Raw genomic sequence first — 26,888 nt, forward strand, 5'->3', positions numbered from 1 at the left:
ATTCTTTACCACTGCCACCCGAAAGCCCCGGATATCACAAGTGAAATGGCAGCGCATCCATTATGATGCCGGGCTATGGTTGCGTCATAATTCACGTTTAGTATGTGGACTGACAACGGAAGCTAGTTCATGGTATAAGGCTGAATGAAAAGAGGCAGGAATATGCATACACATAGCGAAATAGATCATGATTTCTGTGGGTAATGGGGTTGTGATTTTTAATATCTTCATTGCCCTTCTGTTTTGTTTTGTTACAATCAGCACTTATCAGTTTTATAATCAGAAACAAAAGCTACTCGTCTTTCCGTGTGGGGTGTTGAGATGCCGAGTCTCCAGGACGCGTGGGCCGTGGGGTGGGGTAACCAACTGGTCGGTGACCCGGCCAGGGAGGCGCGCCGTTCCCGCCCCTCCACCACGCCCCTAGTCCGGGAGTGCCTGCCGGCCTCCGCCCGTAGCGCCAGCTGGCACTTCGTCAGGTGGGCGGCGGCGGCGGCACCCATCAGGCGGCGGTACCTCTCCGGGGACGTACACCTGCAACTGGCAAAGAAGGGCTCAACCACCCGCAAAGAGTCGGCGGTCCGGCGGCGCAGGTGGGCGCGGGCGTGATGTGCGGGCGTCGGGGCGGGGAGGGGAGGGCTCAGCCCGGGCCGGACTGACCTCCCAAGAGGTGCCCGGGGCCCCCGACGACTGTCACTTCCCCATCGCCCTGCCGCCTGGCGCGCCCTGGGCCGGCTTCTAGGCTCACGCCCACCATCCTCCCCACTCCGGCTCCAGTTCCATGAGTCTAGCCGAGGAGTGGGACCAGAGGGCGATGGGAGGAAGCTACTACCAACTGTTCGCGGCCTCACTGGGCAACCTGGAATGGTTGCGGTTCTGTTTAAACCGGCATCGTGGCGAAATCCTGGCCGATGACAAGGTAAGGCCTTGGAGTGCAGGGGCAGCAACCGAAGTCTTCTCCACCCTACAAAGAGCTCCGCACACAGTGGTTACCTGGCAAGGAGTGACTCTAATTCACCTTCCTACCGTCTGGAGGGCAATTTTGGGGAAGCGAGATAAGGGAGTGGGAAGGGGACCGTGGGATTCCCGGGAGCACAGAGAAGAGGCGAGGGTAATCCCAAGAAATCCTCTCTAGGTTAGGTTGTGGGACCCCCGGCCCAGTCCTGCTCAACCACTTCCTGTCTCCTCTGGCCCCTGCAGGGTTTCACTGCCATCCACTTTGCAGCCCAGAGTGGCAAGCTTGCATGCCTGCAGGTCTTGGTGGAGGAGTACAAGTTTCCCGTAAACCTGCCCACCAACAATGGCCAGACACCTCTGCACCTTGTCATCCATGGTGACAACAAGACCGTGGCCCTCGCCTGCATTCACTATCTGATTAAGCAAGGGGCGGCCCTCAACACGTGAGTCCAGCCTGTGTGGGGAGAGGGGCTGGCAGGCTGGGCAGATAAGAACCCCACTTCCAGGCAGGAAGATTCAAGGAGGAGAGGGAGAGGAGCTGTGGGATACCAGGAACTTGTTCCCACATGAAGCAGTCACGTGGTAGTGGCTGAGAGGCTTTGAAAGAGGGCAGACCTACTTCATGTCCCAGTTTTGCTACCTGCCAGCAGACAGAAAAACCTCAGGCAAATCACTCAAGGCTAAGTCTCAGTGCTCTGGTTCCCAAACCTGTCTGTACACTGGAATCACCTGGGGAGCTTCAAAAATACCAATGCCTGTGTTTGAATCCAAAGGAGTCTGTCATTTAATTGGCCTGGGATGTGGCTCGGGCTTTGAAAGTGCACAAGAGCCCCAGCTGTTTCTGTTTTGGCAGCAGAGTTTAGGAACTACTGCCTCAGTGTCTTCAACTGAAATTTGGGTAGATGACAATGCCTATCACATGAGACTACTGTAATAATTGAGAAAGTGAATGCATGGCTTAGAGGAGACTGCATTCATTCAAAATATTTATCCAGCATCTAACGTGCTGAGCACTGGGCCAGAATTGAGGAATACGGTGAATGTAACAGCCATGGTCCCTGCCCTCCTAAAGCTGACATACTAATGTAGGCATGGCCAGTCAACTAGCAAACAAATGAACAAAATGACAGAGTGTGGTAAGCAGTTATGAAGAGTGATGGAGCTGTGAGTAAAGGGGACAAGAAGACCTATTTGGGAATGGGCAGTTACCTCTAAGGAGAGGACTGAGAGGAGCTGGCCAGGTGAAGAGCCAGGGAAAATTATTCCAGGCAGAGGTGCAAAGGCCATGTTGGGAGAGAATGGAGCAAGGTCAGAAGACGAAGTTGGGGAGGAAGAGGGCCCTGGTCACACAGGCCTTGTGGGCCAAGGCCAGGCGTGGGGAAGGGGGAGGAGGCCAGGGTGGTTAAAGAGATGAGGTTCATGGTCTCTGCACTCCAGCCAACCCAGCTCTCCTTTTGGTAGGTCCTCATGGTTACATACTCCATAATCAGACTTTAGCTGTTCACTCAATCCAAACCCTCCTTCAACAGTTGAAACTGAGGTACAGAGAGAAAGGACGTGCCAGGGTTACCCAGTGGACTAGTGGCACAGCAGACCTAGGAGCTGGTTTGCCCATCTGATGCCCTTCATCCTTCCTTTCTCCCCTCTTCTCCCTGGCGGGCCCTCCAGTCAGACGTGCAATGGCTCCACACCTCTGCATCTGGCAGCCCGCGAAGGCCTGCTGAGCTGTGTCAAAGTCCTGGTGCAGAAAGGTGCCAACGTCCACGCACAAGATGCCACAGGCTGCAAGCCCATTGACTACTGCAAAATATGGAACCACCGAGTCTGTGCCCGGTGAGGGTGTGAGAACTACCCCCATCTGCCACCCTTCCCCAGGGCCCTCACCCAAGGATGAGTCTGCGGAGGAGAACCCTCTCCAGGATGTTATTCCTGGGGCTCTCCACAGGGCCTCACCCCTGGAGTTTAGCATTACCTCGAGGTCCTAGCCCTTCAGCCGAAAGGTGGTGATCACTTTCCTTTCTCACCACCAGGGAAGTAGTTAGCCAGATGGGGGATGGTCCATCTTGCTCACCTCATCTCTGGTGGCTCCCCCTACCCTCACCCAGGCCCTCAGCAGCAGCCAGTCTTCCCAGCCCAGGGTGAAGCTGAAGGAATGACACACCCCTGCCTTGGCACCAGGTTCTTGAAAGATGCCATGTGGAAACGGGACAAGGAGGACTTTGCCCATGAGATGAGGAAACTGAAGAGGCTCAAGGACCAGCTGGCCCTCATGGAGGAGGACTACCTGACTGAGTATCAAGTAAGGGGTAGGGTGGGCAGGGGCACTGGGCATCAGCTGTGACCCAGGTGTGTGAGCATGACTCCCATGTGTGGTTAGTTAGAAGAGTGGCTAGAAGTGGTCCCATCCAGAAAGAGCCTCCCCCCTCCTCTGAGGAGGGAGCTCCAGGAGGGTGCGTGCCAGAGGGATAATGCTGAGGAGTCTATATAGGTTGGTGGCGGTTGGCTATATGAACAATCAGGGAAGAGCTGACCTGGTAGAAGGAACAGACAGCCCTGTGGAGGGGCAAGGGAGCCCATGAGAGTATGGTATACGTCAGGAAGTGCAAATTCAGAATAGATGAGGAATCAGATGTGAGCTGGAGGCTGATAAGCTAGAAACTTGGCAGGGGCCCAGATCAATGTCAGACCTTGACTGGGGCAGAAAAGGAGAGTAAAGGATTTTAATGCTAGGTATAGGTACACAGAATGCAAGAACCAGGAAACTCCAAAAGAAGATGCTGGGACTCCTAAGTGGATCCAGGGGTGGGGAGGGCTTTGGGGCTGCCAAAGTCTGGTATCTCAGCTCTGTTCCAGCTGCATTCCTCTCATTTTCCCTGTCATACCCTCTGTTGGTTCACCCAGTTCTCACAGTCACGTGTGTATCCAGAGGAGGCAAAGCCCATCTGTTCCTGTGTCTCTAAAATTTCCCCGAAGCCCCTTGAAGATTTCTCCTTATCTCTTGTTGGCCTCAACTGGATCACCTGTGCATTCTTGTTCCAATCCCTAGAGGTCAAGGAAAGCCATGTGCTGACTGACTGAAGTCTGGGGCAAGGCTGATGGAATTATGATGATTGGCTTAGCCTAATCGGGGGGCCTACCTCTGGAGCTGGGTCAGTCTCCAAACCACCTGACTGCTTAGCAACAGTCTGGGAATTGAGACAGGGAGGGAGGAAGGGGTGGTTCTGTGACAAGCTGAAGGTTCAGCTCTAGTTGAAGGAGGGACAGAGAGCATCGCCATCCAGTCTGGAGCACCAGCCAACTGTCTCTCTCCCTACCCTGACTGCTCAAGGCCTCCACTTCCAAGAAGCCTGCTCAGATGTGCTCCATCCAGTTGCTGGCCTTCCAGACTTTTCTGCTCTTTCCTTCCAGGGTCAAGGATAAGTTTGTACCACTCATTTGCCTTTGCCCCCCATCAAACCAGAAACTTTTAAGGCAGGCTGGGAACACCTTTATGGGGGATGCAGGAGTCTCAAGCATTTCCATAGGGCAGGGATTGGGCCTCCCCACTCAAGCTAGAGACCTCACCTAGGGCAGAGGCCGAGTCTCCATCTGATTGGAGGTCTCCCCTGTGGGAAAGGCTCTCTGTCGCATGAGCCAGGGGCCCCTCCAGGCAGTATTTTCCTCATCAGAACAAGGGCTCCCACAAGGCAGGGGTTTCTCTCATCAGACTCTGGGCTCGCAAAAGGCAGCAAGGTATCTGCTCAATTAGACCTGAGGTTTCCAGGGCTACAGCCACAGGGCCTGCTTTCACAGAAACACAGGGGGAGCAGCTGTCCAGAAGTATCTTGTGCCTTCTGATGTTGCAGAAGGAGCACCAAATTCTGAGAGAAGCTGACTTTAAGAAGTGGCTCCATCACAAGTTGCTACTCCAAGACCAGTCCCTAATACCCAGTGTTCAGCGAGAGCCCCGTGCTCCACCCCGGGCCACTGCCCTCTCCAAGACCTGCAAGGACGGGGTACTGTGGCCTCCCACGAGCTTCCACCCCTCCCCGGAGGCACGCCTGCAACAGATACAGCAGCCCAATCTGCCCTTGGTGATGTCTGTGCCCACCTACAAGCCGCCCACGATCAGGCGGCCCAAGGTGTGGAATCTTAGCAGCAATCCCACCAGGTCCCCCACCGCCCAGATCGGCTACCCACAGGGCGTCCGCCTGGGCGTGCATCCCGACCCCAGGCCAGAGCGTGACTTCCGCTGCTTCGTGGAGGTGAGGTCCGACGGGCACGGTGGCGCGCACCTGCGCACGGTGGCCGGCCGCCAGGTGGCGCCTGTGCCCCGGCTGCCTTTCGAAGTGGTAATCCGCGAGCTGCACCCTTCGGTGCGGCCCTACAGAATGAAGGTGCCCCAGGACTTCTGCTCTGTCCCTATGGAAGAGGTGCCCCGGAAGCGGCACTTGGGTGACAGCAGCTTCTGGACCGACACGCTGAGCATGAACCTGCGAGAGACATTCGACGAGGCCTTCCTGGCGGCTGTGCGAGCCCATCAAGGACTCCCCGCTCTGCCTTCCCCTAAACCACCCCTCCCTTAAACTTACTTTGGTAGCCTCTCCACTGGAGACTGCGCAGTGAAGGCTGAGGTGTGGTGATTCTGTGTGGATGGGGAGGAAGGGGGAGTGCCCACAGGCTGCCCACCCTCAAGCTCAAGGCTGGCAGCCTCCTCCCCCACAGACCCCAGATCCCCTTCTCTCCACAAAGGAATCTCCCCCAGGAGATCCAAGTTAGGGCCATATCCCAAGGCTCAGAGTGGGGATCCCTCTGTTCTGGGCCCTGGCATTGGAAAAGTGACACCTTGGTGTCCCCATCTCCCCCTCCCACCCCAAACAGCGCACCAGGGGTGAAGATTCCAGGAGGAGGGACCACTTTGAAATTCTGCCTCTTGTTCATATTAAGTCCTTCCTGCAGCAGGTTCTAAGCCTCATTCTGCATTTCCAGATCCAGAACAGGAAGGAGGAAGGCTAGAGTGTCACCCTGCCATTGGCTTTCCTGCCACGCTGGTCTTCCTTCATCCCAGCTGCCACTGGGGTCTCTGCAGTTCAGAGAAGCAGAGGCAGTTTCTATATGGAGGACGGAGGGAGGTCCTGTGGCTTCAAGTGGAGACTGAAAGCACCTGTATTTCCTCCAGGAAGCTCCCCTGGATCCCCTGCTAGCCCCTGTACACGTCACTGCAAATCACTCATTAAACAAACATTTATTGAGTACTTTCTATGTGCCAGGTGCCAAGCTAGGCGTTGTTGATACAAAAACTGGACAGTCCCTGCCCTCAAGGAGCTTACAGTCTAGTGGGGAGACAGAGCAGTCAGCAGGCAAGTAAGACCAGAGTCATCTGTGTGGTGGGCTGGAGGGAGACGGGACATTGAGTTCCTTGGAGGAAGTGAAGTCTAAGTTGAGAACTGACAGAGAAGGTACCCAGGTGAGTAAAATGAAGGAGAAGCAACGGGGCATTTCTGGATACAGGAGGCTGAAATTCAGAGTGCAAAGTGGCCCGTGAAGAGGCCAGAGAGGCAAGCAGGAACCAAGACTCCACGAGTCTCACAAGCCATGCTAAGGGGTCTGGATTTTATCCTGAGGGCAGCGGAGAGCCATGGAAGGTTGTAAGCCAGAGAGTGACTGGATCAACTATGCATTAGAAAGACAACTCCAGCTGTGGGATAGAGAAGCCAAAGGAGGCTGTCACAACAATCCAGGTGAAAGCTGATGACCGTGGGAGTGGCTCAAATGAAGAGAGGTTAAGAAGGTAAACTTGACAGTTGTTAGATGTCTGGGCAGAAAGAGAAACCAGGTGTCTGGTTGGGCTCCTGAGTGATCTTCGGGCCAAAGCAGGTACCCAAAAAAGGCAGGTATGCAGAAGACAGCAACAAGTGCTGTCTGGGCTACAAGATTTGTCTGCGTGCCCAAAGGCAGCAGAACTGTGGTTCAGAGGACCAAAAGGGATGCTGGGGCTGGAGGTCAGCTCTCAATTCCTTGAAGCCGTGAGCAGGGACAGGCTCCTCCAGGGAACCCAAGATAGAACTCTGTGCACAGGGCGAGGGGAGGAGCCTGCACTGGCCTGGAAGGGAGCAGAGAGGGAGAACCAGCCACAAAAGGGCTTGGGAAGCTGGCAGTGATGAAACCTGCCCAACGCTGCAGAGATGCAGAAAGAGATGTGAAAAGGGTCCACTGGACTTAGCACAAGGCTGCTGGCAACCCCTGGAACACAAGCAGTGGAGTGAATGGAGGGGCAAAGCTGCCACTGGTGAGAAAGAGACAGCAAGAGACAGCAAGGCCGGCTGCTGGCCAGCAGTCAGGACACTGGCCTCCAGCCTCCTTGACCTTGTCCTGCCTTGTCTGCATAGGACAGAAGGGCCTGGCCATCTCAGCACCACTGAGAGGAGGCCAAAATGGCTGCTCCTCCCCAGGAAAGGGGAAGGCTGATTATTTTTAAGAGAAAGCCAATACTAAAGCCAAGGAAATGAAGGGCTATGGTGGGACTGGAGGCAGGAGGTAGAAACAAGGTTTTCAAGCACAGAGGTCTCCCAGTGGCTGAACGGTACCATAGGCGTGCTGTCCGTCTCTGCACCTGCCTGCTTTGCTCTGAGGTACAGGACGTGCCGGTAATGGCTCCCACGGGACTTCATTCCCACACACACTGCTGAGGACTTGGAAGGCACTAGAGTTGGAGTGCAAGGTCGACAAATGCTGCCCTGTGCCCAGGACCTGGCCTGTCTTCTGAGAAGACACTCACCTCCTAGGAGCCACGACCACTCAGAAGAGAGGGCCAGCCCTGTGTGCTCTTAGAGTAACAGACAGCTTCTCCCACCACCAGTTTCTTACACAACAGGCTGTAGTCCAGGCTGCCTGGAAGCCAATTTTTATTGTTTCTCCTCAAGCCCAAGCCAGAAATCAGCCAGAAACCACTCCTCTTCCCTACGACAAGACTTACAAATAGGATATTATACATGTTCTCCTGAAAAATCTAACCCAGTCTCACACTATCCCCTCTCTGCCTCCAGCCTGGCAGTCACAGAGCCCCAGGGGAAAGAAGAGACGGAAGAAGGGAGAAGGGGATTAAGAAAGGTTGCCTCCACTTCCACTCCCCATCCCCCCACCAGGTTCGGCTCCTCATCTCCGTCCCCTTCCCACTATGGGCCACAAGAACGGTCCCGTCGGAAGGGCAAGACCCAAACATGGAAAAAGAGCCCTGGTGCAGCAAAGCCAGTCCGGGTGGGAGGTCTGCAGGAAGAAAGGAAGATGAACTTTCAGGGTATTAAGGCAAACAGTGCCACCTAGAATCTTTATTCAAATGGGAATCAGCACTTGGACAGAATTCACAGTTCAACAGCAAAAACTTGCAAGTGCTAAGTCACAGCCCCTCCCGTGGCCATCTGCCCACTGGCAGTTATCACTGTCTGCTCTTCAGCTTCATGGCCCTAGCCCTACCTGCCCGGGCTGAGCCAGAACTCCTGACCGATCACAGGAGGAAGCAGGAGGGCCACAGGGGCTCGGCTTCTGTGCACCCAGGTGGGTGGTAGCCTCCTGCCTAAGCAGGCCCTGACTCCTCCCTGGCAGCCTCTAAGGTCTCAGCCTCCAGCAGTATCAGATCTGACCTGAGCTGAGCCTCCTGAGGAGGGTGGGGATGAGGGCTTCCAGGGGAGTGGAGGGAAGGAGGGCCAGGGCTGGGGGAAGGTGCCGACCAACTCCCGGCCCCCACCCAGTGCGGAGGCCCAGGGGCCTGACTCTCTGGCTCCTGCGCCAGCATCCCCTCCCCAGGGGGTCAGTATATCTTCTGCCGACTGGGTAGGATGGCCTCTTTGATGAATGAGAAGACAACCAGGATCCCTAAGCGTTTGCCCCGCTTGCCTTTGGTGAAGTAATTGGAGACCACGTCATCTGTGGAGACACAGGCAGGGAGATGAGTGTGTGTACGTGTATGCTTGTGTGTGTGTGAACACAGTGCTGCCCACCCAGAATTCAAGTGTCTCTATCACAGGGTGGGCTCTGGCTCCCCCAGCAGCTCAGGCCTTGCTGGTGCCCTCCCACCATGACCCCTTCCCACCCTCTTCTCACCTCCTGGCTGCATGGTGGAGGGCAGGACGTTCTCCCCAGCCGAGAGCGACACGAAGAACGCAAACGGGATTATCCACAGACAGAAAGTGAAATAGGCCAGGACCTGGCAACAGAGACACTGAGAAGATGATGCTCCCGGAGGTGCCAAGGCCGGTCCAGGAGCAGTCACTGTGTATCTTAGAAAGCTGGTCACGTGCACACTGACGACCCCACATGGGATCTCTGAAGGGGACCAGGGCCCAGGAAGCAGAGACAGGACAGCCCCAGAGACAGGACAGCCCCAGGAGAAGATTCAGTGGGGAAAGGTGGAGACTGAAGATGACCACGATTCAGGCCAAAATCCCTGAATCCTGGTCACCAGGACAAGCAACTCCTCTGAACCGAAGGATATAGATGGAAGGCAAAACCATGACCGACCCGTATCTCCTGGAGAAGTGACCTTGTTCTTCTCCAGGGTTCAAACTAGAGCAGCAGGGTTCAAGGTTGTGGCCCAGCCCTGCCCTGTGAGGTGTGCATCAGACCAGGTCACCCCACGCCCCTTCCTGACCTTAGGATGTCAGGCTGGGTCCTGAGAGACCCAAAGGACTCACTGGGTGACAGCAGTGGCCTTCTTCCTCAGCCAAAGGGTCATTGCTCCTCATACTCACAGCTTTCTAAAATCATCTATATTATTTTTTCTTAATGTGTTATCCCTGAATAGTCTGTTTCAAATCACAGCCAAATACACAAAGAAATCACACAAATCCCCTTTACCCCTGCTGTCTCTGTTAGTAGTCTGAAGACATACTGAAGACTTCTTACCTCTGAGAAAGGATAATATTCCTCTGCAAAAAACTGAAATGCTAGGTAATGATTCACCACCACTAGCCCTGTTGAGGGAATGAAGAGTCAGTCAGTCTCAGGGATGACATAAAACAGACTTTTAGCCTTCACAAGGCCCCGGAGGTCAGAAGCCAAGTCTTGGTCCTGACTTTACACACAACCCAGAGTGCAACGTGGGCCAAGCACGCTACTCTCCAGCACTCAGGTTCCCGTCTGTTAAAACAAAAGAACGAGCCCCCATCTGCCCACTGCCGAGTGTATGAGTTAAATCAGAAGTAGATAAAAAACTCCTTGAATGTTATAAAAATGAGACTTCAGTGCTACACAGCCCAAAGCACCGTGCCAAATGACTTGGTCTAGAGCGGCCCTAAGTCCTGAAGAGAGCTCTGCATGGGCGGTGGGGGAGGAGGAAGTCACGCCGAGCACTCGCTCCTGCGTCCCCTCCAGACAGAGGCGCTCACTCCTCAGGAATAAAGGGCACCATCTGCTGGACGTTTTGCAGTGCAGTCTCAGGGCTCCTCAAAGTTCCGGGGACGCGGGTCTCTCCTTATCCTGCCCCGGGGTAAGGCTGGCTGATCTGAACTGGTATGTTCTGCATCCCCACAAACCTCCTTCATGTGCAGCCAAATTCAGACAGAGGGAGATCCTGGGGACCCGCTGCTCAGACACAGGCGTTCCTGTTGTGGTGAAGTGAAAGGCAGACACCCCTCAAACCCAACACCCCTCAAATACGCCTCGCTGGCAGCAGCACGGGCCCTTCCTCTTTTCTCCTCTTGCCACTCCCCTTCTACAGCAGAGACAACAGCTCTGCCAGGCCTAGCCATGCTCTAGGGCAAGGGCTTGCCGAAAGACAGGATGGTGCCTTACACCCACAGACCTTCAGAACAACTCTCCCAGGCATCCAGAGGGCAAGTTGAGGAGTGACAACGGGAAGCCAAGGGAGCATGCCATTGTAGGTGGGGGGTGGGGGGTGGAGAGCACCCTCCCACCTAGGAAGAAGCAAGAGGGGCATAGTGTCCAAGGAAGGACACCTCACACCAACCCCCACAAATCTTTCAGTGGAATCAAACCAAGGCACTCAGTCCTGGCTTGAACACCATGCCCTCCTGTGAATGACAGTTTCTTTCCAGGTTCTCTCACAGAAATAGAAAAGTAGCTCTAAGAAACCCCAATTCCATCTGACATCTTGACAAAAGGCTATGATGACCAGTAACAACTGAAGGGAGAAAAGGCAATCCTGGTAACCAGATTCTGTCTAGAACCTTTTCCAGAAATAACTAGAGCATCTATGTGCCGAATGACTTTCCCAAATATCACTAAACAGATGGAGACGCTAAGGTCAGAAACTGGTGGCAGAGCAAAGGCAGGAAGGCCAGGGCCCTCCAAACACGTTTGTCTACCCCAAGGCAACTGTCTGCAGGAGACCCGCAGCCCCACGAAGCTCACCTTAATCATGGCCTACGGCCAGACGACTGGATGAGCGCTGCCTGCAGGCCGGGGGAAGGCTTTGGGCTTTTCCTGGCCAAGTGGTTTCTTAAGGGCTGTAACTACTCAGCCGACCCACTTCTTTTTCCTTCTCGAATCTTTCAAACCCCACCTGCCCCAGGAAAGCCATCCCTCTCTGAGCATCCCAGCCCTCCAAATTCTAGTCACTAGAGCCAGTGTGGGCTCTCGGTTCCTCACATGTGAGAGCCCCAACCGCCAACCAGCCTGACCTCCTGGAGGACCTCAGTGGTTTGCCTCCCTCTTCGGTGCCATAGACGGAGCTGGGCACATCCCACCTCAGCTGTCCCTCCCACTCCGTCCCCTCTCACCGCACGACAGGATGAAGTTAGGCGAGGTCAGCATGATGAAGGGGAAGGTCTGGAGGAGGCCAAAGTAGACAAGGTTGGTGAAGAGGCCAACGCCAATCATGTAGGTGGGGAAGCGCTCAAAAACGTAGAGGCCAATCAGCACAGCTGTGGAGAACTGAACAGCGGAGGCGCACAGTGCAGGGAGCTGCTTCCAGGCAGCCTTCCTGGACTCACTAACCCCTAGCCTACTCAGGGCAACATGCTTCAGTCTTTCCTTGTTTCACAGCCACAGTTCTGACCTCCCCAACTAGGCTCTCGGTTCCCAAAGGGCAGCACTTTTTAACCCCAGAGGTTGTCTGACAGCACCCCACAGCTTACACTGTGACCCCAGCACACATACATAGATGTGATCAAAGTTCAGATTTCAATCTAGTCTTTTCCATCCCCCCCTTTTTAATGCTGATAATGACTACTAAATTGATTGCACAACCCAACAATGAATCACACCTGCAGTTTGAAAACCACCATTCTGAAGGACTTACAGTTGTCAGCGCATAACAAATGGCAGGCAGTTAGCTGAATGAAGGACTAACTCCTGTATCAACACCTATGAGCTGGTCCCTGAACCCAGGGCTGAGAGCTATGGTCTTGTTTCCACAACTGACTCCCTACCCCAGGTCATGCCAGAGAGAAAGTGGCTCTGACAGCAGGTGATTTGAGAGGCAGTGGACTCCTCCTGTTCAAATGTGCCTCCAGCCCCTCCCCAGCCTCTCCTGCAGCTGCAGAAACCACCAGCAGTCTCTCCTGTGGCTTTGACACGGATGGCAAGGATTGTATCATCAGGAAGAGAAGCCTTCCATGAGCCCTGAGCAGGGCAGGGCCTGTGCCACGGACGGTGTCTCCCTCTTAGAACAAGTCACTTGGTTCAACAAGTACTCAAAACTGTCCTTAAGGTTCCTCTCAGTTCTAAATGCTGTGAACAGAGCAAGGGGCTAAGACCACTGAAGACAATCAAAGGCAAAGCCATGGTCCTGTCAACACAGAACAGGCACTTGGCTCTCACCTTAAGGAACCGAGAACAAGGCCTGCAGTGAAGCAATGCCACTGGGGAAGGAAGCTCCGGAAGACCTAGGCCCAGGAGAGCAGACCCAGGGGACCAGGTACAGGGCAGGGAGGTGGGGGATGGTACCCTCAGGAAACAGCAAGGTCAGGGGTCTCATCACCCAGGCCAAACTTTCCCCACTTCCTCCTTTTGAGGGAGGTCAAGAGTGAGGGGGATCCTGGGGAAAGCTGTCACTTACCCAGATCATGTATTTTATGATCCTGCTGGTTGCAACTGTGTATTCTTCTATCAATTCGGCCAGGTAATAAAGTCCGGCGGCTGGAGGGGGGAGGAGAGCAAGGCAAACAGGGAGAACATTAGCCAGGGTCACTCCCACCATCCTGATCAGCCCTCTATCTGCAGCTGGGTCCCACCCAACCTTTCATGAATCCATGAGGTACGGAACAAACCAAACAACCCGGGTGTTACCCTCCCAAGTCACAAGTAAAACTTTGTCAAGGCAACTAAGGAGAGATTTCATAAAAGTGAATGGAAACCTGTATTTGATGCCTCAGCACAAACCTAACCTCTGGCCCATAAAAGGGAATTTCTTTCACTCATCCAATAAATATGCCAGAGGCTGGGCTGAGAGCTGGGCACACTACAAGACAGACAAAGTCCCCTCCCTGACCCAACTGTGAGGGGGGGCCGGGGGGAGAGGTTGAGCAGTAATGGAGTCAGACGATCCCAGTGTGACAGGTGCTACTTTAGGGGAAGAACAGGGCGCGGCTGGACCATCAAACCTCATAAGGAGGGCTTCTCGGAGGTGCTGAGACCTCAGCTGGGATCAACAGTAGGAAGGAGGGGAAAGCGTGTCAGAGAGTAGGAAGCACGAAGGGCCAGAGGCGAAAGGCCGGCGGTAGGGGTCGGGAAAAGTTCTGCGCGGCCGGCTCTGCGAGGACGGGCGCGACATTGGTTGGCGGTGCGCGGGCAAGGGGCATCTCAGGCAGCCTCTCCCGGGCACCGCTGGGGTGGACTTTGTGACTCCTGGAAGGACCCGCGGTCAGCTGGGCTGCTGGGGCCAGGAGGAGAAACAGGACCAGGCGGGACAGGAGGGGGGCTGCGAAGGCGGGAGGGCCGGGCGGGGGTCTCGCCGGTCGCCCCGGCGCCCTCGTGATGCGACCCCCGGCGGGCACAGATGCCGGAGCGGGAGCCCGCGCGGGGCCGGGTCGCGCACTCTCACCGACGGCCAGCGTGATGAAGGCCACCTGGATGAAGAGCGACAGCCAGCTCAGCACGTACATGAACCACATGGCGCCCCCGCCCGCCCGACCCCGACCACCGGGACGGGCCTGCGCGCTCCGGTTCGGGCGACAAGGAGCCGCCGCCACCTTCGCCGCGTCCCCGCCCCGCGGACGGTCGTGCGCCGCCGCCGAGAGCAGCCCGGCCCGAGAGCCGCCCTCGGCCGGGTCAAGACTAGCGCCGCCTACCGGCGCGGAGGGCCAACAGCTGCTGCCCCAGCGGCGTGTGCCGGCGGATCGCCGGGCTCCCCCGGCTGCACCCAGAAGACGATACGCAATGCAACCCGGGGAGGCGGGACAGCCGGTCCTGAGGGGCCGGAACGCGGCGCTAGTACCGGAGCTCGAAAGGTCACCTCCGGCCCCTCCCTGTGCACTCTTGCGTCAGTCTGGAGCGTGATCCCTCGCCTCCCAACCCCTCCCCAGCAGCCTCGGACCAGAAGGCTCCAGGCAGGTTGCCCAGGGCTTTCTTTTGCTCCTGGAGGTAAAAGAAACAAAATTCTCGAGTGCCAGGCAATGTGCTAAAGGCTAGGCTGTAGGTTCAGGATGGAAATTAATCCGATCCCAGGAAAGTTACTTGCCTCAGGTTGTACCTCTACAAGTGGCACAGGTAGAAACTGGGGCATCTTTGATTAGCCATCCTGAAGCCTAACTCTCCCTCTCTATTGACTTCGTCCATTAGGTGCTGAATGCACCTAATTCATTAGGTGCTGAATTTACTCCACCTCTGGAAGGGCCAACTGAGCGGCCGCAAAAAGCAGGACAGCCCATCAAGAAGTCCCCCGTCTGGTGGCGGAGACAGGCATGCAAAGATAAGGAATGTATAAGGGGCCTCTGGTATGTTTCTTATCTCAGAACATTTTTCATGCATAAAAATAAATACATATTCCTCAAAAAATTGAACACAATTACCATGTTATCAAGAAATTTCACTCCAGGGTATATACCCAGAAGTATTGAAAGTACTCTTGAGAGTCCCTGGGACTAGGAGGAGATCAAACCAGTCCATCCTAAAGGAAACCAGTCCTGAATATTCATTGGGAGGACTGACACTGAAGCTGAAGCTCCAATACTTTGACCGCCTGATGCAAAGAACTGACTTCTTAGAAAAGCCCCTGATGCTAGGAAAGATTGAAGGCAGGAGGAGAAGGGGACGACAGAGGATGAGATGGTTGGATGGCATCACCAACTCAATGGACATGAGTTTGAGCAAACTCTGGGAGTTGGTGATTAACAGGAAATCCTGGCATGCTGCAGTCCATGAGGTCACAAAGAATCAGACACGACTGAGCGACTGAACTGAACTGAACTGATTCAAGGTAGAGATCCAAAGGAATATTTGCACACTCATGTTCATAACAACGTTATTCACTATAGTCGAAAGATGGAAAGAAAACAATTCAACAGATGAATGGATAACCAAAATGGTACATGTATACAATGGAGTATCACTCAGCCTTAAGAAACAGGGAATTCTGACACATACTACAGTATGAGTGAATCTTGAGGACCTTATGCTAAGTGAAATAAGCCAGCCACAAAAGGACAAATATTGTACGATTCCACTTATCTGAGGTGTCTAAAGTAATCAAATTCATAGAGACAGAAAATAGAATGGTGGTTGGTTGGAGAGGGAAGGGACAGTGGGTGATAGGGAGTTACTGTTTGATGGTACAGAACTTCTGTTTGGGAAGATGAAGAAGATCTGGAAATGACTCGTAGCGATGCTTGCATAACATTGTGAATACACCTAATGCCACTGATCTGTACACTTAACATGGTTCACGTGGTAAATTTTGTGTTATGTATAGTTTGCCATGAATAAAAAAATACATAAGCTTACAAAGCAAAAAAAAATTCACTGAAATACAGATATCAAAAAATTTTTTGATAACTGCATGATATAGTCATATATATATGACTTCCCTGATGGCTCAGTGGTAAAGAATCTGTCTGTAATGCAGGAGCCACAGGAGATGCAGGTTTGATCCCTGGGTTAGGAAGATCCCTGGAGAAGGGAATGGTAGCCACTCCAGTATTCTTGCCTAGAGAATCCCATGGACAGAGGAGCCTGGTGGGTTACAGTTTATAGGGTCACAAAGAGTCAGACACAACTGAAGTGACTTAGCACACAGCACATACACACACATGTGCTTCTTTATGAATGAATAACATAACCCGTTCTAACAGAAAGTCTAGTAACTACCTGCCTGTGACATAATAAGAAATATATACATATACATATACATATATATATATATATATTTTTTTTTTTTTTTTTTTTTTAGTCTCTGCCCACAGTTCCTGACACAGAACTCCTAGGTTCCTTGGAATTTCCTGAGTGATAGAAACATCTTTTGTTCTAATGAGGGACTCTTGGTGAGCTCCTGGTTAGCTTCAGGATGGGGGCTGGTCACCAGACTGGAAGTTTGGAACTTTCTTTCTTTTTTTGACCACGCTGCTTGACTTGGTGGGATTTTAGTTCCCCAACTAAAAGGATCAAGCCAGGGTCCTCTGCAGTGAGAGCTCGGACCTCCAGGGAATTCCCTAGAAGCTTGGAACTTTGAATCCTATCCTCTGTCTGGCAGGAAGGGGAGAGGGGCTGGAGATTGAGTTAAAAATCATGAGGAAGCCTCCATAAAAATCTCTAAAGTATAGGGTTCAGAACGGTGAACACGTCCACCTGAGGGGAGGGGGGTGCACCCCAACTCCCTGAGGACAGAAGTTCCTGGACTCAGTCCCTTCAGACCTCACCTCTTCGTATGGCTGTTCATCTCTGTCCTGTATAATGTCCTTTATGATAAACTGGTAAGCATAAGTAAATGTTTCTGGGTTTGGTGAGCCATTGTAGGAAATTATCCAATCTGAGGTGGTATGTAGGACCCTTAGTTTTGCAGCCAAGTGGAACAGAAGTGTGGTACCACAGGGACCCATGGCTGTGGCTGAATCTGAACTGAAGGAAGTGCTGTGGGACCAAGGTCTTAAAGCTGTGGAGTCTGACAATAACTCCAGGCAGATAGTCTCAGAAATGAACACAATTGTAGGGCACCCAGTCTGTGTCCAGAGAGTCACAAAGTTGATGTGTGGAAAAAACCCACACATTTAGTGTCAGAGTGTGGTGCGTAAAGAAACCGTTTTCCTCTACTACCACAATGACAAAGAAGGGATGAGTGTAAATATTTTCAAAATACCTTCAACCATGTGAGATGAGAAAGTCACAGATACTGCCAATTATTTTGAGTGTGTTGGCTGCATTCATAATGGAAGGGCATGTTAAATTTCTGTTAGACCTTAGTGTAAATAAAGGAAGTTTTTTCCCTTCCAGGTTTCTAGAGTCCTTCAGTTTTGTCTCCCTGAATTTTATATATGCTGACTTCTAAGGCGTCCCCACACCCCTGGTTAAGAATTTCTGAGGGCTGTGTATAAGAAATGTGACCTTAAATGACTGCGTGCTTATTTACAAGGCTCTTCACAACAGCACTGGGAAAGACCGAGAACAACCTAAATGTTCATTAATAGGAAACTGGACAAGTACGTTTTGGTACATTCTAAAGCACAGCCATAGAGACAGTTGAGACTGTTCTCTATGTACCCATATGGGAGGATCCCCTTTTGAAAAAAGCCAAAGAATAAGGAGAAAGAATCTGCATAGATATTTCTTTATATGGGCTATCTCTGGAAGAGTCCACTTGAAAATGGTCACTTTGCTTGCTTCCTAGACAGAAAGAGAGGAGCTGGAGTCAAGAGTAAGAGAGGGCATTTACCGCATGTTTTGTATATCCTTAAAGTACTGAACTATGTAAATATATGTAAATGTATCACCTATTTATAAATTAAATTTAAAATGTAAATGTTTGTAGTATGCTGGGCCTGCTGCTGCTGCTAAGTCACTTCAGTCGTGTCCGACTCTGTGCGACCCCATAGATGGCAGCCCACCAAGCTCCCCCGTCCCTGGGATTCTCCAGGCAAGAACACTGGAGTGGGTTGCCATTTCCTTCTCCTAGGATGCCTCAAATTGTCTGTCCTTACTCAGTCTCTTTGTGAGAAAAGCATATGGTGCCTTACAAGTCAGTCAGCTAGCCTTGGATCACGTGATCTGGCCTCCTGATGGGCCCAGTAGGGGAACTTCCTGGTCAAGTTTTTTCTGTTGGATACTTCGTATTTGAGACAAAGAAGTATCAGTGAGTAGAAGTACAATAAAATCTCAATTGATCGTAGTTTTTATTTTCCTGAGCATTATCCTCCCAAGGAAGGAGGAAAATATAATAAAAATATCCCCCCATTCCTCCCCAGAATTGTAGATAAGGGAAACATGAGGCTGGACAAGGTTAAGGGCATTCAGATGACTGATCCAGGACTGTTATTCCACAGCTGGGCATTTTTACTTCCCCACAGTCTTAAAGCCAAAACTTGCCCTAGGAACCAAGGTTGAGGACTCACAGTTCCTCAAAAAAACACAGCCTCTTGAAGTAGGAATGGGAAAAAGCAGAAGGGCTCTCATGCTTAATTCAAGGAACCCAAGAGTGAAAAGATTTGTAGAGTGAAATGTTTATCAATTTACATATTGACAGACCTTGGTAACTCCATACATTTTTACCAATGTTACACATACTCCTTTAACTTCTACTGATTCACTAACTCATATGTTACCTATTCGATGCCTGGGAGTATGGGACTCCATTCCCATATATCTCATGAGGATGTCCTAGGGAAACTAGACGTCAGGTGAATCTATTCTCAGAAAACCATCGCTGCTTTTTGTTTCTTTTTGTAGTTTTTCTAAATGCACTCTAGTGCATATATAGTGTTCTTACTCTGTGCCAGACACTGTTCTAGGTGATTTGTATGTTTTAACCCATTTAACACTGACGTCTGGCATAGGACGTAATGCTGTTGCCATCTGCTTTTTACAGATGAGAAACCGAGGGAGGTTCAGTGCCTCACCTAACGCCTCAACGGCTAGTACTTGAGGAGCTGGTGTTTGAATCTGGAGTCTGGCTCCGGAGCCACGTGGTTTGCTCTGGTCTCTTACAGTAACCTGCCTTTGCTGTCGGGGTGATTCTGCCTGCCTGGTCGTGGGCTGGGCCCTGCCTGTCTCCCCGCAGGCTGCCTGGTCCCCTGGCTCTGCCTCTCGTCGCTCTACCTTTATCCTTATAGGAGGTAATGAATACAAAACGGGGTTCTGACTTTGACCACCTCTGCTCACCTCTGGTCCCCTCCAGCGTCTTCACTAACTAACCTCACACTCTCATACCATTACCCCTTCACCGCACCCAGGGCAAGGGACTGCCTTTAGTGGGTTCTGTGGTCCGAGTGGTTGTGTGGCTGGGACCTGGTCATCCCTCCGCGCTGGGAAGGGCAAGGAAACGCGGGGTGAAAAGGCTGGGGAGTGCAGCTCGTGTTCCCCTGGCCTGGCTGTGTTCACTGCCGCCCTCTAGTGGCAGCCAGAGGAGCTGAAGCGGGGCAAAGCCGGGGCTATTTCAATCTGAGAGGCAGTTCACAAACACACTACACACCCTCACACTACACACAATTGGAGACAGGGTCTACATCAGCATCCGGGCCTCTGCTGCCCCTGCCTGGCTTGGCTACAATGGTTGTTGTGTGAGGGACACTATGAAGTCAGAGATAGGCAGGGACAGGCAGGGACAGGCTGGAGACCCAGGCCCCTCTTCCCTCCTCGTCCTCTTGTCCTGCTGTGGGCTCTTGTCTCTCTCCTGGCCAGTTCCCCCGCCCCAGAGAAGCACAGAGTCAGGGATGGAACGACTTAAGAGCGTGTGCTACCCCATCCCACTTGATGTGTTACATTACGGGGTCTCCACATGATGGCCCCTCTTTAAGGTGCCCACACCCAAGAGGAAAACTTTTCCTGGGATGGTCCATGTAGTCAGGAGGTTTATTCTTTGGCACCTCATCTCTCAGGCCTTGGTTCTGCAGCAGATCAGCCAGAGCAAAATTCTAGGAAGAGAGAAACCACAAACAGTGGAAAACAATGGCCACTCCCATGTCCGCATAATCTACAGGCTCATATAATCTAGGCCTCCTGACCCTGTTTCCCTGCTGTGCATCTGCCCCATCCCCCACCCCACCGCTGCACCCCAACCCTTTCCCCACCCCCAACCCTTTCCCCACCCAAGCAGCTGCCCTGGTGTTCCTGGAACTCCTCCCCCATCCCTGTCACATGCCTGGGGCCCCAACTCAGGTGGCTGAGTTAAGGAGCTTTCTAGTGACAAGTCTTCAATAGGCTCTATTAATTGCCTCAGCCTTGTCTTCAGCTAAGCTACCAGAACTGAGAGGGCCTGGTCCGGGCTGAGGGAGGGAGATGTGTAAGGGTGTGAGGCTGGGGAATGACAGGAAAGAACAAGTCAGGGAGAGGGAAGCACTCTAACTTGGCAAACATCACCTGATACCCTTGTGGATGTCTCTGTCTCTCTCTGTCACACACACACACACACACACGAGCTCCTGAGCAGGGTTGTGGGGAAGCAGCTGGCTGATGGAGGTCCAGTCAGGGCTAGGAGCTCTCTCCAAGGAGAGGAGGCAGCCCCATGAGCCCAGACAGCAGACAGCCATTCACGCTCGCTTGGCCCTTACTCATCACAAAGCCCTGGAGTTGCAGGCAGAGTGTCTTCCTCTTGTGACTCAAGCAGCTCCAAGTGGTCTCCCATGACAGAGAGTCCTGACTAGAAGAAAAGGGCCAGCTCTCTGATGAGCCAGCTCTCCTCCCCTCCCAGTCACAGGCAAACTGGGCTGAGTTGGTCTCCCTAGTCTTCCTGGCACCACACGATTCACCGCAGATCATCCTGCAGTGGTAACCAGTGCAGGAAAAGTGAAAGTGTTAGTCACTTAGTCGAGTCTGACTCTTTGCGACACCATGGCTCCTCTGTCCATGGGATTCTCTAGGCAAGAATACTGGAGTGGGTTGCCATTCTCTTCTCCGGGGCATCTTCCCCACCCAGGGATCGAACCTGGGTCTCCTTGCATTGCAGACAGATTCTTTTACTGTGTGAGCCACTAGGGAAGCCCAGCTAGTGCCAGGGGGAACTCCAATTAAGAGGAGGATAGCAAAGATCATCACAGCATCAGCCACCAGAACAGAAGTCCAAACACTTCTGTCCCCTGAATCTTGGTGCTGGAGTCGCCAAGGAAATCACGACACAGTCGAGCCCTGAGTGGCCTTTACTCAGGTGGAGAAAGAGCAAGGGCAGCTTCAGCAGTGGGCCTTGGCCCCTCACGGGCCGCAGGTGGCCCTCAGGATGGTGCAGCCGATGCAGGCCAGTTGGCCTCTGTGTACCCCTCTTGTGTGGAAGCAGAAGGACCCCAGCCCCTCCTTCCTGGAGTTTGAAATAATGAAAGCTTGGGGTTTGCAGGAGGGCCAAGGATGTAAATAAAAGCAGAAAAAAGGAGCACAAACTGAGCTGCAAATGAGAAAAGATGTTCCCACATGAGGCGATAAGCTCGGCATAGGCTGCATGGGCTTTTTAATCTCTTGGGGAGGAAATGTTCTGGGCCCAAGGCCTGTTCTCCAGCCCAGTGAGGGTAGAAAGACTGTACAAGAGACTGCCTTTGCCACCAGATACACTGCTTCTGGATACCTACTCTCCAGATATTTCTCTCTCTCTCTCTCACACACACACACACACACACGCCCCGCTACCGCCACCAAGCCCTCTCCTTTCTGTCGTTCCCACGTGGAACACTTTCACCTCCCATGCCAGCCTCCTCCGCTTCTGCACACTTTTTGTGGTCTGCATGTCGTCACCTCCTGCCATGGGCAGAGTCAGGTGCTTCCAGTACAAGGAAATGGAGATCTGGAGGCTGAGGGCCTGCTGCCAATCGCCCCTTTTCCTTCCTAACAGACCTTCTGTTTTGCTTAGAGCAGCAATGTGCCCTGCTTCTCAAATAAAACGGGAGGTATGGGCAGCAGGGCGTGACTTGGTGTTTCCAGACCCCAGAACCCTTCCCACCCCTGCTTCCCCCCCACCGTTTAGTTGTAGGAGGCACACAGAGTTTCAAGAGTCCTAACTGCCCCTGGGGTATGGTGGGGAAAGGCTACCAGGGCCCCAGCTTCCCAACAGCAGCTGCGTCCACGTCCCCCTGGTGGGTTACTCTCTCTGAACGAAGAGTTGGGGGCTTCTCCATTTCACTTGCACAGCCTAACAACTTCTCAGACCGCTGGAATTAGACTCCGGGCCAGGACCCAGGCTGCGGCAGTTTCTGAAATGCTCCCATGGCGCAGGAGACCCCACTGTTTGCACAAGGCTTCTGCAGGGCAGCCAGGATGAGAACCGCTGCCCCGGTGGGGAGAGGTGCCCAGGAGAGCACAGGGCGCTGCAGTCTTGAGGCCCCGCCCAGCTCAGGTAGTCCAGCGGCTGTGTTGGCTGAGGAGGGGCCTACATGTAAGGCGAGCCCACCCAGTCCTCCTTCTTCCTCCCCTTCCTTCCAGCTCCTACTCAGCAAAGGGCTTCTCCCTGAAGTTTTCTTGGCCCTACTCCCACTCCCACAGAGGACACTGAGTCATGGCCCTGGACCCTACTTCTCCCCCCTCCCCCCTCCCTGCCCTGCACAGACTCTCCTCTCTCAACTCACAGTGTTCTTCCTGCCCCTCCTCTCTGCCCATCCAGTTTCTACCAGTCTTTCAAGACCCATTTCATATTCCTCCTCCAGGAAGCCTTCCTGAGTGCTCCAGCCCATTCTAGCTCCCATCTTCTCTGGCCTCCTGTTCACACCTGGAGTCTATGGTCCTCACCAGGCTCATTTACTGCCTCCTGGCGACGCCTTCCCTCCCCGCCAGTCTGGAAACCCATGCCTGCCTTTCCCCCGCCCTGACCCCTTGCCCTCACCCAGTGTGGTCAAAACCTGGGCGAGGCACTTAGAGAGGTTCTGAATCCAGGGCCCTCGTTGCCCCTCCCAGCTCCACCTTTTCCCCTCCCCACTCCCAAGTTTCAGTGAGGGTCCAGTCTTAGGAGGGTCCAGAGAGAGTCAGGTTCAATGGGAACACACAAAGATGCAGCTGCGGCCACTGGGATGGATACACTGCGCAGAGGGCTAGATTACTTCTTAATTTCCTCCAAATTTAAGTCTCTGAACCCCCCACACAGCTGAGCTGCCATCCAGCCAACCCGCCTCCTTGCCCACCACCACACTCCACACCCCTTCAGGGTAGGCAGCAGCCAGGACGGGAGTCTGAGACCACAGCCAGAGGTCAGTGAGAGGCCAGTATGAGTGTAGGCCTGGTTTGGGGGCTGCCGGTCTGGCCAGCCACGCTGCAGCGGGTGACACTGACAGCAACATCAAAGGCAGAGCTGAAGTGCAGGTCTCTGCCAGCCAGCCCCGCAGCCCCGCAGCCCCCAGAGCTGCTGTCTCCACCGCCTTGACGAGAGTGGAGGCGGCAGCTTCTCCCCGAGAGCCGCGGGGTCACGCTAGGGAACAGGGTGTTACCGTTTCAGAGGCTAACAGGCGATAAACCACAAGAAACCTCACGCACTCACACCCAGAAAGGCACGTACCCAGAGAGGCCCCCACACAGCTGGCACCTGCGGGGTCCACAGAGGCACCCACCTGCAGACATACAGGCACGGGGGCCTCGATCACAGACACACAATCAACCAGGAAGGACCCGAGCTGACACAGTCACCGAATACACACAAGTATACGCACTCACACAGACCCGCAGACAAAGCTTCACGGGGAGACAGACACAGGCCCCATGCCTGCCGTCACCCTGAGGCACCCCAGTCAGGCTGTCCCAGCGGAAGCAAGCCTTTGGCTGGGTTGGTGTGGTGACAGTTTTGCTCCCAGAACTCTTCCTTTGCCTTTCGTCCACCCAACCTCTCCCAGAGGCCACCTGTGGCGGAGCCCGCTAAGCTTCCCCTCCTGGGCCTGCAAGGCTCCCTGTCCAGGGCTTCTGGGTTTGGGAAATGAAAGACAAGGTCTGAAGCCAGCTCTGGCACCTTTGCTGGGGTCTAGAGCCTGCCCTTCCCACAGGGAGGCGGTGCGCAGAGCGGGGAGGCCTCCAGCTTTGCCCAGCCCCAGCCCTGCCAGGCCTCCCAAATCTGGGCTGAGAGAGCATGTCCAGGGCATCCATTGTCCCCTCCAGCCTCTTTGCAGTCCCATCAAACCATCTGCCAGTGGTTCCTTGTGTCAGAGCACCCACAAGCAGCCTTGCCTCTGGCCTCTTGGATGCAGCTTCCAGGCCAGTTCGGAGCCCTCTTCTCTCTCCATGGGCAGTGGCTTCTCTGGCTTCTGGCCACCCCGTGGACACATCGGCAGAGCTGAGGGGCCTACCTGGGGAGGCCTGGCTGTGCTGGACAGTGAGGGTGGATTTAGCAAGCTGAGTTGGACAAGTAGGTTCTCAATGAGGGCTGTTCCCAGGTCTGGCCTGTCAGATATCCCCCCAGCTGTGGGGTCTCCCCTTTCCTCCCATCCACATCACGCACAGTGGAACCCTATCTCCTTCACTCTGGCCCTGTTTCTGCAGTCTGTCTACAGCCCTCTGCTCCGGATAGTCATGAGCTGCCTCCTGCTCGTGTAGATCAAGATCACCTCCTCCGAGGGGCCCTCCCTGATCACAGCCTCAAACGGGAACCCCTGTCCCATTTCCTGTTTGCCTTTCCTCTTAGTACTTTCCTCTACTGCGGCCACAGAGTAGTTATTCACTTGTTTCATTTTGGTCTCTCCCACTAGAACATAAGTCCCTTGAGGGCAGGGACTTTGGCCTGCTCAGTCTTAGAATTCTCAACTCTCACGAAGCAAACACACAAAGCACGCACTAACCATGCTGAAGGGACGTGAGCTGGTGTGTGCATGCACACTGACACGTAAGTCCTGGATGATGAATGGGTAACATGCACCACACACGTGTATACACACTGTACATGCATGCACACAGCACACGTGCGCACACGCCACACACGTGTACACACGCACCACACGTGTGCGCACACATGTACCACACGTGTGCACACACACCACACACATGTACACATGCACCACACTGTGTGCGTACACCACACATGTGTATACATGTACCACACGTGTGTGCACACACCACACATGTGTGCACAGGTACCACATGTGTGTGCACAGACACACTAACTCTCGGGCAGAGGCACGCGTACGCCTGCGTCTCACTTGGCCCAGCTGCCCTGAGCCCAGGGGAAGTGTTATCACCCACACTCCGCAGTGCAGGCAGCCTCCAGCCAGACTCCACTCAGCCCTCCTGGTGCTAACTCAGGCTGACACACCGGTGGCACATGGGGCTTCTCGTGGAAGCCGCGGCAAGCCCACTGCCACTGTGGTGGCTGCTAATTGGCTCTCTGTTGAGCCCTGGGTCACCGCTCGGTCAGCCATGGCTGATACCTTCTTCCCACTTGTCTCAGGAAAGGCGCTGCTGTCCCCTCTGCTTAGGCCTCAGACAGCCGCTGAACCGCACATGCCCGGCCACGGGGGACTGGCCGGGCCAGCGAGCCCTGCTGATGGTGGCTCCTGCTCCTCGAACTCCTGGGAGAGTGCAGAGATGGCTCAGTGCACAGGACTGGCCTGGGGGGATGTGGTGTGATGACAAGGGTGTAAGGAAGGCTCCAAGCCCAAATATCTATGAAGGATGACCTGTTCAGTGTCTGAAAAGCCATTGTTAGAGGGACAGATCTCTAGGTCCATCTTTGCTCTCCCTCATCTGTTCAGTTCAGTCGCTCAGTCATGTCCGAATCTTTGCGACCCCATGGACTGCATCATGACAGGATTCCCTGTCCATCACCAAGTCCCAGAGCTTGCTGAAACTCATGTCCATCGAGTTGGTGATACCATCCAACCATCTCATCCTCTGTCATCCCCTCTCCTCCCACCTTTAATCTTTCCCAGAATCAGGGTCTTTCCAAATGAATCAATTCTTCGCATCAGGTGGCCAAAGTATTGGAGTTTCAGCTTCAACATCAGTTCTTTCAATGAACACCCAGGCCTGATCTCCTTCAGAATGGACTGGTTGGATCTCCTTGCAGTCCAAAGGACTCTCAAGAGTCTTCTCCAACACCACAGTTCAAAGGCATCAATTCTTCAGTGCTCAGTGAGGCTCTCCTTATGGTTTCTCTTAAAGTGCACATCCTCTAATGGGAGTGGGCGGGGAGAGGAAACCCCACAAACTGGAATACTACAGTCGATCTCTGCTGACATGCATCTGTCAGGGTTCATACAGATGCCCCTGGCACCCCATTTCCAGGGATTTTCTAGGGATTTTCCAGGGATTGAGTAGAAGCAGTTGCCCAGCTTCTTGCCATCCCCAGCATTAGGGTTCTAGGGAAGATGAAGTGGCTTTTCCTCAGCCAAGGCTGGAATCCTCAGTGGGAGCTGGTTTACAATGTTCCTCTCAATGAGGCTTGATGGTGGAGAATGGGGCAGTGCCCAGGCCATGAGAAAGCTTAAGACTTGGCCTCCTGAAAGGGATACCTACTTCATGCCCACCTTTCATGCCTCCAGAGCCCATCTTGGACCCCTTCACACTTTCACCAGGACCCAAAGTCTCCCATCAGTTTGGGATTAGAATACCTCCCACTCTGTAATCCGTCCCCAAATCCTGCCTCCTTCAGGAAGGACCCTCCTGATACTCTGGCCAGATCTTATAACCTTTGTCTACATCCTTACCCCATCTATCCTACTCAGGGGATTGTAGAACTCTGGGCATATTTGGGTGCTAGCATGCCCCTCCTGCCTTTCACCCCTCAATGCCCCAGCTCAGGGGTTCATGACTGCAAAAAACAACAACAACAAAATCCCATCTGGTCATCCACTCCAATGGCCTCCTTTGATATATTCCACCACTCAGAGAGAGGCAAGACATTGGGGCAGGACCAAAAGAGGCTCTGGGCAACACTTCCTACGCCGGTCATGCCCTTGCTCTATGTC

General features: G+C 53.5%; 2 protein-coding genes and 1 long non-coding RNA gene across 9 annotated transcripts in view; 2 read left to right on the forward strand and 1 right to left on the reverse strand.

The window, feature by feature from the left end:
- On the forward strand, window positions 1–6,188 carry ANKRD53 (ankyrin repeat domain 53). Of its 2 annotated transcripts, none has more exons than XM_086323817.1 (6): window positions 1–590; window positions 775–916; window positions 1,198–1,397; window positions 2,623–2,787; window positions 3,133–3,253; window positions 5,923–6,188. In XM_086323817.1, the coding sequence occupies exons 1-6, from the start codon at window positions 322–324 to the stop codon at window positions 5,947–5,949; spliced, it is 924 nt and encodes a 307-aa protein (XP_086179943.1). In that variant the 5' UTR covers window positions 1–321; the 3' UTR covers window positions 5,950–6,188. The 2 variants fall into 2 exon arrangements, with proteins under 2 accessions (XP_086179943.1, XP_086179942.1); XM_086323816.1 differs by having other exon boundaries at window positions 84–590; window positions 4,800–6,188.
- The window catches only part of TEX261 (testis expressed 261), a 26,033-nt gene continuing 5,308 nt past the window's right edge, over window positions 6,164–26,888 (reverse strand). The window contains exons 1-7 of one of the 6 annotated variants that reach the window (XM_086323821.1): window positions 13,934–14,101; window positions 12,950–13,029; window positions 11,670–11,823; window positions 9,835–9,902; window positions 9,034–9,136; window positions 8,827–8,856; window positions 6,164–8,199 (exon numbers count right to left, since the gene is read on the reverse strand). In XM_086323821.1, the coding sequence (XP_086179947.1) occupies window positions 7,988–8,199; window positions 8,827–8,856; window positions 9,034–9,136; window positions 9,835–9,902; window positions 11,670–11,823; window positions 12,950–13,029; window positions 13,934–14,003 (717 nt within the window). In that variant the 5' untranslated portion in view covers window positions 14,004–14,101 and the 3' untranslated portion in view covers window positions 6,164–7,987. Of the gene's footprint in view, window positions 8,857–9,033; window positions 9,152–9,834; window positions 9,903–11,669; window positions 11,824–12,949; window positions 13,030–13,933; window positions 14,102–26,888 lie in introns of those variants that run through there. The other 5 variants (XM_086323820.1, XM_086323824.1, XM_086323823.1 and 2 more) reach the window with 5 other exon arrangements.
- Window positions 12,219–14,896, forward strand: LOC147363565 (uncharacterized). Its single transcript, XR_015135955.1, has 2 exons — window positions 12,219–12,808; window positions 14,671–14,896. It is a non-coding gene; the product is annotated as an uncharacterized LOC147363565 (long non-coding RNA).

The sequence above is a fragment of the Bos grunniens genome, chromosome 11 (assembly GCF_055505025.1).
Source record: "Bos grunniens cultivar Pamir isolate PY7600 chromosome 11, Bosgru_T2T1.0, whole genome shotgun sequence".
NCBI lineage: Eukaryota > Metazoa > Chordata > Mammalia > Artiodactyla > Bovidae > Bos > Bos grunniens.